This window comes from Pelodiscus sinensis, chromosome 10 (assembly GCF_052426305.1).
Source record: "Pelodiscus sinensis isolate ZL-2025 chromosome 10, ASM5242630v1, whole genome shotgun sequence".
Lineage (NCBI taxonomy): Eukaryota > Metazoa > Chordata > Testudines > Trionychidae > Pelodiscus > Pelodiscus sinensis.
Genome location: NC_143061.1, coordinates 26,713,611 through 26,725,730, shown reverse-complemented (window position 1 = coordinate 26,725,730; position 12,120 = coordinate 26,713,611). Strand labels below are relative to the sequence as shown.

At 44.5% G+C, this 12,120-nt stretch overlaps 1 protein-coding gene across 3 annotated transcripts in view; it reads right to left on the bottom strand.

The window, feature by feature from the left end:
• Window positions 1-1,581: 1,581 nt before the first annotated feature.
• The window catches only part of PLCH1 (phospholipase C eta 1), a 178,078-nt gene continuing 167,539 nt past the window's right edge, over window positions 1,582-12,120 (bottom strand). For all 3 annotated transcript variants that reach the window (XM_075937746.2, XM_075937747.2, XM_075937749.2), the window contains one exon: window positions 1,582-4,900. In XM_075937746.2, the coding sequence (XP_075793861.2) occupies window positions 2,784-4,900 (2,117 nt within the window). In that variant the 3' untranslated portion in view covers window positions 1,582-2,783. The remainder of the gene's footprint in view (window positions 4,901-12,120) is intronic.

The window sequence follows — 12,120 nt, the reverse complement described above, 5'->3', positions numbered from 1 at the left end:
GGTTTACCTAGTTTGAACTAAGCGCTCTGCTAGTGTAGCGCCTATCAAAGTTAATTCGAACTAACGTCTGTTAGTTCGAATTAACTTTGTAGTGTAGACATACCCTTTGGTACTATTACAAAATAAATTTTGGCAGCCCTGATGCCCACCTTTGGCCTGTTTGCAGTCTGACCCATGACCCACTGATCTGCATGGGCTTTGGCTCAAGCAGGCCTACTGAGGGTGTGTGTAAAGGGGACAGCTGCCTTAGGCCCTTTAAATTGCTACTGGTGAACCACGCAGCACACTCCAGGTAGCTCTGAGGGCTGGTTGGCGATGGGGCGAGGGGTATGAGGTTGGCCATGGAAGAATCTGGCCAATGCTGAGGGCTGGCTACCCCACTCCACCCCTTCTGACTGAAGCCCTTTCTGGGAGCACAGAGCTTCTTCCTCCTCTCCCTCCCCCGCCCCGCTCAGCGAGTCTGTCAGCAATCCTGAGCTCAAGCCCTCAGAAGGGGTCCACATTGCTCTGCTATTCCCATACCCTTCTAGCTGCAAAAGAGACAATCACTACCTGAAGTAGCCATAACCCACTTATCTTGCAATTGCAGCTGCCTGGTCCCCTTGGGCTGAGGAACTAGCTGAGTATGTGCATGGCAGCAGGGAACTCAACCCCTATCCCGGACAGACTGACTCATGCTAACAGGGCTGAAGCGAGTAGGCTATAAAGAGCAGGATGAAAGTTGTGGTTTAGGCAGCAGTTCAGGCTCTCAAGCCCACCCATCCCTAGGTCTGAGCTCAGGTGCCTATGCTGAGTCTTCACCAGAGTTGCAACCTCCCCATTGCTATTTTTAGTATGCTGCCTCAAGCCTTGCTAGCAAAAGCCTATCTACTTAGGCAGAGGAAGAGGCTCCACCTGCAGTGTAGATGTTCCTGCAGAGCACTGGATCAGTGGACTGGAGGAATCCCAAAGTTGTCACTGAACACTGGGATTTAGCAGCAGCTAATAAAGCTGGACACCATATCCAGGAGAATGTATTGAACATTTTTCCTCCTGTATTGTTACAATCCACTATGTGTATGTTTTGATCTAAATGAGAAATAACAGCAGAAAATATTTTTGTCACGTGACTGGTATAAAAACAGAACCAGAAAAAAATAAATCAATGGCTGTATTAGAAGATACACTCTAACATATAACATTCAAATTCAACAAATGGGAATTTTGACACAAAAAGCAGGGGAATTCCATTGAAAAATATAAAGTAAGAGAACATATTATCACTGGATTGAATAGAAAAATTATAAATACGACACTGTCATTTCTAACTGGGGACAGCTGGCAATTATACAAGTACTCAGTAAATATGACTTCCTATCAGAATCATTTAACAACATTCAATACTCTTCTCCCCTTTCGAAAACAGAATGTTCTGAGTTGTAAATTACTAGATAGAACTATGGCCACCACCTAAAAGGAGAAGATTTTTTTTCTTTATAAAGGTTTATTGCAAATGCATGACAAGACAAATGTATGCAATCACTGACTGCCACAAGTTCAACATTGTTGCATTTGCTGTAGCATCAATAAATATGCACCAGGAACATAAAAATCTATTTTAATGTCTCCATGAATAATAATATCCTGTGTTACAAAAGAAAAGAGGTAAAAAGTCTTTTACATCTCATGAAAAATGTGTTCACAGTGACAACAACATATACCTTAAACTCAAAATAAAGCTATCTTGCTCCCTTTAGGGAAGTTTTTGTATTTTTTGTAATTAACTCACTTGGTTTTCAACATAATACAGAAAAAGCCCTTTTCTCAAAACCATGTGATGATGGAAAGACAAATTACTTATCCTGCTATGTATGCAGTAACTACAATATTGATTATCAACAATTTAGCATATAATTACAAACATAGAAAACATCTCTGCTACTGCATTCAAGTTACATATACAGCCAATATCAAAAATACATAACAAAGTATATGGAAAGTAAGATTTTCTTCCTTTTTCTGAATGTTCATTTCTGGATTAGAATAGTGTAAACAGGAATGCTGGAAAAAGTCTATGTATAGGAACATTCCTGTTACCATATTCCAAACCTGAAATAAACACTCAACGAAAGGAAGAAAAAGTCACCATGGTATTTAATTTAAAGAGCGGAAGACAATCTACAAATTACTTGCAAACTTGCATGAATCCTAATGCTAGAAATCCAAGTTCATGTATGGAAAGACTTAAAAATCAACATTAACAAACAAGTAAAGACAATTAAGATAGAAAAGGCTTACACGTAATCCTGAAAACACTTATTATTGGCCATAGTGATTTCCATCATCAATAATCCCAGTGACTACTGTTGGCAGAAATCATTATCCTCAGTAGCATTTCCAAGATGGGGTCTAAAATGGTGGCCTCCTAAAATTCTCTCTGCAAGAAGCTAAGCGGGTTTAGGGGAAAAGCAAAACATGTATTGCATTAATTGCTGAGCTCTGCTGATGTGCACAGAAGTGCAGAACTCTATTCTCAAAATTTACATACATTACAAATACTGGACGCTGGGACTGTTCAAACCTATTGCATGCAAATAATTCACTTTCTCATTTGTAAATAAAAATACATCACATAATCTATTTACATAATCTTTGACAAAGAAACAGCACATTAATTCAAGACTAGCTCATTAGCTTAAAATTGCTTTTCTAAATAATTTAAACGTCAAGGACTATACTTCTTACTAAAAATCCTTCATTCAATGAAATAGTTTGTAAACACTGAACATGTACATGTATACAATTTACAGTCTCAGAAGGAAATAAATTTCTGGCTTATCATCACTGCTTGGCTCCATCTGAAAAACTGAATCATCTCTACAAAACTGGCCATTGCATCCGTACTGCAAAGAAGTGCATGAGCCCTCTGGTGCACCCCGACCTTCCAGATCCTCCCCACTGAAGTTATTCAGGTATCTTGCTATGTAAGAGCCTGTGGAATGCCTGTTGATAACATGAGCCGATACTGATGGTTTGTTTCTTAGAACTACCCCTGCTATGCTGGTAGCATTAGAAAGTTTTTGCTTGTTGGCTTCTTGTCTTTCCTTGGCACGACTGGCAATATTACGCACTCGGCTTTGACTTCTGGATGACAGTTTTCTGACCAATGCTTTGGGGCAATCATCATCATCGTCGTCATCATTCTGCTTAGAATATAAAGTTTGACAGTTGTCTTCCTGGTCAAAGGATACCAGTTTTCGCAGTTGTTCTGTCAGAGTGTCTGTAGATTGTGGTCTCTGGGTTTTCATAGCTGCAACTTTCTTATCTCTCATGCCAGATGTAATAAAGCTTCTACTTATATATTTGTATTTGCTCTCAAAATTGCAGGAAATATCCTCTGATGTCAAATCTCCAAGGCTCTTGGATTTGCATGGACTAGGCTGTTTGATGGCTGTAGCAGGAGGATAGGGCAAACTGTTCTTGGGTGTAGGTGAATGCATATTAAGTCTGGATCTTTGAGAGACATACAACAAATCATTTTGCATATCTGAAGCTTGCAGATAATTATTATGCAAAAAGCCAACACTCTGAAATGCAGGATAAGGAAAACTTTGATTTCTTGCAGTCCTAAAATTATCTGAATTATCCACAGCAGCATTGTGAAGATCCTCATTAATTAAATTATTCCCAGAGATTCTCTCACAGTAGTATACTGAGTCCTGATTATGCTTCAGTTTCAAAGAAGCAGCAAGTTGGCTCAAATCTTCTCTCTTGAATTCGTATGCAGTTATCAGGAGGTCTTGGGAATCTCCCTCAACTTCCATAAGACTGCTGCCTGCTGAGTTTACAAAAGCAGGAGGAACAACTATTGTATCCTCCAAAGTGCCGCTGTTGGAAGTGCAGGAACTGCTGTCCTCAAGAGTCTCCCAATTTGTTCCACACTTCCTTTTGGGATTTGCAGTTAGCAAATGGAGGGGGGAAATGCACTGGGATACTGGAAGGCTATTTTCCACACAGTCTGACTTCTTACAAGCTCGTTGAGCTATTGGTTTACAGTCAGAGGCTGGTGAAAGAGATGCCTCATGGACAATTGTGTACATAGAATACTCTGTTGTCTCAGGGCTGGAGAACATAGCAGTATTTGGTGTGGAGAATAATTGTGATTCAACAGATGTTACATTAGTAAAGTTTTGCTTAAGGGGCGTACTTAGATCAACAGTAAGCTTGTGAGGATGAGCTGACACCGCATTGAAGGTTTGGTTGCTGGCGCCATGAAGACTAGTCAGATTACTTTGGTCATCTGTAACATCAAACTGTCCTATCAATGCTGAGACAGAACTACTTATCTCACTCTCATTTGTTAAAGTAACCTCATCTATAAGACGAGAAACATCGCTATCCTGTAGGGCTGCTGTGGAGGGTAAATCCTGGATGTCAGAACAGGCGATGGAAGAGACATCAGTTAGTGAAAAAGTGGCTATAGTACTATTCATAATGACATCGTATTTATTGTTTTCAAACTCCTGTTCCTTTTGAGAAAGACAACTACCTGCCAGTATTTTTTTCTCTTCTTTATATCCTCCAGTCTCTCCTCTCTTTTCATCTGTGTAATTTGTGTCATGTATTTTCTCTGTTCCGAGATCAACAACTGAACCGTGTCTTATATGAACAGGCTCATTGGAAAGATGACTTTCCTGACATTCTGTGGAGTGACTGGTTTCAGCTATTCCAGTTACAAAGTTGAAGCTTTCTCCATGTTCATGTACAGGTGATTCCACAGAACTGCCAATTCTGGTGTCACTCTGGGAAGTAGCTTTTTTAGGCAGAGATGTGGAATTTGAAGAAGGTGCAGCTTGCTCAGGGGAAGAAAAGATATGTTCTTTCAAGTTTCCTTGGGTCTCACTTGTACCATTGTTGCTATCTGTTAAATCAAATAAAAAGCACAGTAGTTACACACATTTGGTTTATTACCTTCTAATAACTATTTTGCCTTTAGACAGACAAATGGAGAATGTAAAATTAGTTACAATTGTGATAAGACTTAATTATGGGGTTGTGCAGGTTTAGTAAACGTTATCCAGGTGATATGAATAAATGGGAAAATATAGTTGTAGGCACTTCACTGAAGCTTCCTTTGAATATATATTACATCAGACACGTGATGTAATATTTGTTGCTAATAATGTCAATGAGGTACCGTATTTTATACATGTGGCATTACCTTCAGTTCTGTTCCTATTCAGATTTGTACTATAAAGAAGCATGGCAATAAAGACAGAACAAAACAGCTCTGTTAAACAACATAATATATCTGGAAACAAGAGGCATGTTTATAAGAACTCTGAGTAAAACATCAAACATGCATAATGTTTTTGGTAACAATTTATGTTCAATTTTAGATTTAATTTGCGAGCTGCTAAAAACATTTAATTTTTTAAACTTTTATATTCATAAGAGGACAAGATTTTAAAGAAAGAATATATTTTACATGTTTCTACATTCGCTTATCAAATTCTGGTTACATTTCTACAACAATATCAACTGAATCCTGCCTCCTTTACTCATTCATTATTTACATTAAGATTCCTGTTAACTTCAGCTATACGTTTATCTAAGTAAGGGCTGGATATGTACAACAGGACATTGTCCTTTCATGAATTACAGTTTCTATCATTCAACAGAAATCAAGTACAATTAGAAAAAAATAGTTCACTCTGCCACTGAAGGGCCTGGTCCTTTATTTATTGTGCATTCATAACTCCCACCCTAGGGGTTTGTAATGCACGGGCAATGCAAGACAGTTCCCCCATTTATAACAATGAAAACTTTCCTAATGTTCTTAAGACCAAGCACCTGAGTTGAAAGGGTCTCCAAATACTGATAGAGCTGATCCGTATTTGATTTCTTTCTATAGAGTACACAGCAAAACATAAAGGGCCAAATTCCGATTAAGTCAGTGACGATTAACTTAGCCATAATATTTTGCGGCAACGATGCTTTGTTGGGTTCAATTTAGCAGCCTGCTGCTCTTTGCTTTCAGTAATTAAGTACAGACAATTTGTCACCTGATTATTAGTCTGAAAAATTGGGGCTGCACCTCTTTTTCTGCAAATCCCACGGGCAGTGCACATGTGTGTATGTGTCTTTGCCACAGCCCTTCCATCCTTGCTCAAGGTAAGTACTTCCAAGGCTAGAGGGGCATGTGGGATCTTTAGTAGCCGATTGACTATAAATAAGGTAAGAGTTTATCATGGAGGTTGGAGACGTCAAAAAGTTCAGGACTTTCGGAGACCTCTGTGACATTTTTTGCTTCAGCCCCGTGACCTAGGGTAGCAGGACCAAAGCTGTCAGCTGCCTGCCCTGGAGGTCTGAGTGATTGGAGGGGCCCTAGAGTACAAAGTCTGCATCAGGGCACTGCAGCTGTCAGTCACCATGGCTGTGGCTGAAGATCTCCACTCACAGCAGGGCTCAGGTTCTCAGTCTCCCCACCCCCTCTGCACAGGGATTGGGCTTCAGTTGTCATCATGACCCCCCTCCTACGCTGTTGACATCACCCTCCCTGCTATTTATTTTTAGTAAAAGACAGTGAAAGGTTGCAGACTTCCATGAATTTTTGTGTCTTGCCCACAATCTGCCCATGTCTTTTACTAAGAATAACCATGACAAAACCTTTACCTTAACTTCTTCACAGTGATGCCTTATTTTATTACCCTGAAGAGGCTACTGCAAAGATACCAAAGTAACCTACCTAGGGGGAGGCAGACTGAAAGCAGAGATCAGTGCCAGAAAGAAAATTGTCAAGGAACAAATTTTCCATTCTGGACCTCGGCCTTTCCCCCAGTGTACGGCATCTATAGAGGGAGAGATAAATAGGACACTAGCAGAATGCTCCCCTTTCTTTCAGTTAGCAGTCTTAGTCTGTCTTGGGGCCACTGCCCTGAGGACTTTCCCAGCAATGGATATTTCTGCCAGAGGGTCACAGCACTACAGATTTCCTCTGTGGTGGTTAATGCCCTTTGTCCTCACACAGCCCACCATGGAACATGTTGAATGGATTCTGATCCGTTATGTAGCTGAATATGCTTTGGGATGCCACTGTTTTATCCAGTTAGTCATGGGGGATTAGGGTCCCTTCAGACCCAATCATTTTGAGTGGGAACAAACAATAAAGATGATGTTTTTTCTCACAAGAGCAGTTCTGCTCAGATACATTTTAATTACATAAGAACACAAGAACAGCCATACTGGGTCAGACCAAAGGTCCATTTGGCCCAGAATCCTGTCTTCCAACAGTGGCCAATGCCAGGTGCCAGAAAAGGAATGAATTGAACAGGTAATCATCAAATGATCCTGTCACCCATTTCTAGCTTCTGACAAACAGAGGCTAAGGACACTATTCCCGCCCATCCCGGCTAACAGCCATTGATGGACCTATCTCTATGAATTTACCTAGTTCTTTTTGGACCCTATTAGAGTCTTGGGTTTCACAACATCCTCTGGCAAGGAGTTTCACAGGATGACTAAGCACTTCTTTTTGTTTTTTTTAAACCTGCTACCTATTCATTTCATTTGATAACCCCTAGTTCTTGTGTTATGGAAAGGATCAAATAACTCTTCTTTACTCACTTTTTCCACACTAGTCCTCTATTATATCACCCCTTAGTCATCTCTTTTCTAAGCTGAAAAATCGCAGTTTTATTAATCTATTCTCATATGGCAACCTTTCAGAACCCCTAATCACTTTTGTTGCCTTTTTCTGAACATTTTCCAAAGGCAAGATACATTTTTTGAGGTGAGGCAATCACATCTACAGGCAGTAATCAAGATGTGGGCGTACCATGGATTTACACAGAGGCAATAAGATATTCTCTGTCTTATTCTCTATCCTTTTCTTAATGATCCTAACATTCTGTATTTTTGACTGCCGCTACAGATTGGAGCAGATGTTTTCAGGGAACTATCCACAATGACTCAAAGATCTCTCTCTTGAGTGGTAACAGCTAATTTAGTCCTCATCATTTTATAAGTATAGTTGGGATATTTTCCAATGTGCATTACACTTTCCATTAATCAACATTAAAATTCATCTGCCATTTTGTTGCCCAGTCACCTAGTAAGATCCTTTTGAAGCTCTTCAGTCTACTTTGTACTTGACTGTCTTGAGCAGTTTTGTGTCATCTGCAATTTTGCCACCTCACTGTTTACCTCCTTCTTCAGATCATTTATGAATATGTTGAACTGCACTTCTTGCCACACTTTATCTTTATAGTCCCTGAGACTTCAGGAGAAACAAAGGAAGAATTACTTCTTACCAGAGCCGTCCCATCCATAGAATAGTTTCAGACAGCTGCCCCAAGTCCCGTACTTTGGTGGGGGGGGAAGGGGGCCCATGGCGGCTGCCTCAACCATCCTATGGATGGGCCCAGTGTGGGATGGCAGCAGAGGTTAGAGTTGTCAATGTGTAAACGACTACCTGATTAACCGATAAGCCTGGGCTTATCAGCTCATCCTGTCAACTACACGTCTTCTCCCCCATGCTGCCTCTGTATCAGAGGCAGCAAAGGGGGAAGAGGTGGGAGCCAGTGTCTGCCCCCATCCCTGCACTGCATCCTCTGATAAAGAAGCAGCAGTGCGGAGGGTGAAAGAGGCAGGCAGGAGCCAATATGCACGATGAGTCAGCTCCGCAGACCCACCTGCCCCCCCTAGGCCCTTGCTGCCTCCTACAGAAGTGGGGGGGGGGCGCAGGCAGGAGCCAGTGCTGGGGGGAGCCAGCTTCAAAGCAGAGGCAGCAGCATGGGGAAGGTAGAGGAGGCTGGGCTCACCATGGACAGAGCCTGGGCCTGCTGCAGACAGAGGTTGTTCCACGACAGCAGTCCCTGTCAATGGGGATCTGAGCTCCCTGCGGACAAGGGGCTGCTTCTACTCCACGCTGCTCTGACTGTGATGGTGCGTGGGCACCCTGCCACTGGCCAGACGCTGCAGCGTGGAATCACGGCCACCTGGCCCCTCCCCCGCGCCCATGTGGTGCACGCTTACACCAGGAGCTTTAAACATTGGCGGCGCAACCGGAGAGGGAGGGAGAAAACTGCCCTCCGGAGCATGGGGCGGAGGGGAGCCAGACGTGGCAGAGGAGCCACTCCTCCGACAGGACATCCGGCACCCCGACCGGGAGAAGAGCAGCCAGCGGCTGAGCTACGGGCTGAGGTGGCGCCCCCTGGGGAAACGGACGGTGTTCCAGCCGGAGACCCAGGTACCCAGGACTGAGTAAAGGGTAGTTGGGGGGGGGGGGGTAGGAAGGAGCCCAGGGTGGGCTAATCCCGCGCAGTTGGAGAGTTGCGGAGCGGAGACCCTCTCCAGCGTTAGGGGGTCGGCGTTCACTGACTCTTAGGGCCCTGGACTGGGACCCAGAGGTGAGGGTGGACCCGGGTCCCCCTACCCATTCCCCTTCTCCCCACCCCCCTGCCCTGCTATAGGGCAGAGTTCCCAGGAGTGACTTTGTGCCGCGCCGAGTGTAGCAGCCCGAGCAGGACACAGTGCACGAGCCCCCGTAGCAGGACCCTTGGACTGGAAGGGTGAACCCTCGACGGGCCCCGGGGGGGGGACCTTGTCTCCAGGAAGTGGTAGTGGCGGTTGAAGGAGTGGTGGAGAATCCAGCACACCCAGGGGACTGGGAGGTGTCAGGGCGGGAGCCTTGGCTCCCCACGTCCCTTCTGACCTCCCGCCCAGCGGGCCAGAAGAAAAGGGCAGCGTTGTCGGGGGGGTAAGTGGAGCCCCCGTAGCGCGCCCCCCGACACTGATACAGAGGCAGCAGCATGGGGTGGCAGGCGGCTCCCTAGGAGTGGGGCTGGGAGCGCACTGGCTGCCATCCCCACCTCTGGGGACTATCGAATAGTCGTGTAACCACTAACATTTGATGCAGTTACACAATTATTCAATTACATGCTAGCTAACATCCCTAGCAGAGGTTGCCCCATCCGCAGCCCTGCACTCACCCTTGTGGCGGAAGCCGGAGCAGCTCAGCAGCCTGCTCCACTCCGCTGCACTCTCCCAGCCCATTGCACTCAGCTTCTCCACAGCAGCAGGAACCAGAGTGCCCTGGCCCCAAGGCAGTCTGCTTCCCACCCCTGCGGAGATGAGAGGTGCAGTGGAGGCTGAGGGCGGCATGGCAGAGTGGAGCAGCCTACTGCCCTGCCCCATTAATCCTCTGGCTTGGGGGAGGGTAAAGTGGATGGAGAAGAAGCGGGGCCTGCAGGGCGGGGACAAGGGCAGCCCCATGCCCCACGCCCCCCTCATGACAGCCCCGTTCTTTATGCTACAGAGACGGAAGAGTTAAACTTAGCTGTAAATTATTCTGGCGTATGACCCTAGGGATACGATAAGTCCTCATGTAAGATGCAGTAAGTTCAATATCTTTCAAGACAGAGGAGATGGGACTGTGACCAGAAAGCATGTCTTTATGGAAAGGAAATAAAAGGGACTGGATGATGTCAGTTCACAAGGATGACACCTGTAGCCCTGTAGTCAGAACCCAGATTCAGAAAACTGGCCTAACTCTTGGTTTGGATAGAGTTACTGCCATCAGGCTCTGGTGATCTCTCACAAAACTTGGAAGACTCTGTGTTTGACATATTTTAACAGTGCACTTTGCGATTGTGGGAGGACTTAGGCCCAAAAGGCCATCTAGCAGAAATCAAGAGACTCTGAACTGACTAGTTTTCAGAGCTGAGCCACCCCAATTCCTGTCCAAATTAGACCAAATTCTTATGGAGGCCAAGAGGGCGGAAGACTTGTACAAAGATAGGAGAGTCTGTAATTCTGGAGGAGTATTCCATTTTGATTTACACTTGCCACTCTCATTTCCCAAACTGTGAGTTTCAATAATCTAGACAAAAGCGGCGAGGAGTCCTGTGGCACCTTATAGACTAACTGAAGTGTAGGAGCATAAGCTTTCGTGGGCAAAGACCCACTTCGTCAGATGCATGTAGTGGAAATTTCCAGAGGCAGGTATAAATAAAGATACAAAAGTGGTTCAGAGAACAGGATATCCTGCCTACTAGAACATGGAGGACATCTTGTCTGTGCAACAGCTCCCCTAGGATTGAGAACCAGAGCCTTCTGAGCAAATTAACTTAGCTTATTCTCTTTTGTGATGTAGTCCATTTATGAGGATCACACCAGATCACTGTGCCTAATGATGTTCCCTGTAAACTGTGTTTGTGCGGCCACTCATGAGAGATTCAGAAGCTGTCACGCTGATTAGCGGAATGTCTTCGGCTAGATTTTTTGTTTCTACTGCTGGTGCATATTCATGCATGCCTTGGTGAAAATAACATTTATTGCGCACACGGACAGAAAAGATTAGAGGGAACACTAGTGTCTATAACTTGTGGTTGCCAGAGAGGCCTTCGGTACACTGAAAAAGCTTTGTAGTCCCTCCTTAGGGTGTTTTCTATCCTGCTGCCCATATAGAGTCCTCAGGAATTACCACATCCTCTACCAGAGAAATCAGTGCTGGATCAGTCTTCTGGAAGATGAAAAGAGAAATTCTAAGATACTGCAGAACTTCAGGACTTGCTAATTCCTATCCTTTTGGGGGACTTTCCCATTCCTTCCTAATAACTTCTTTTTGTTTTCATTTTGCTCACTGCTCCCCCAAAATCACCTTTTAAAAGCTGGGAACCAGATTCTGCTCTTTCCAAGAATGTAGGAAGTTAGGCAAAGATGGATTAAAGCTACAGACGTGCCCTTTCCAGGGGCCAGCCTAACCTATTCTAATTTGAGTGACTGCATTGGCTCTGTAAGGTGCCAGTCCACAGCCAAGAATAACCAGACACACCCTGGCCACACCTCCTGACACAGCTACGCTCTAGGCATACTTCCTGCATCAGGAACTGAAAAGGGGACAGTGGTACAGCATTTCTGGCAGCCAGCTCTGCACTGAGGCAACCCTTTGATCCCTGAGCAGCAACTTCTACTGTGTGACCAGTCCTCTTACATTACTGAAAGGGTGTAAAGAGGCCAGTCTGGCTTTCGGATTGCAGGGGGTAAGACCAGGTGTGCTGAATTACTGTTCTGCACTGCTAAAAGCACAGCACCTGGAGCAAGAGTGCAGGGGTATGACCAAACCCTGGAGCCGTGGAG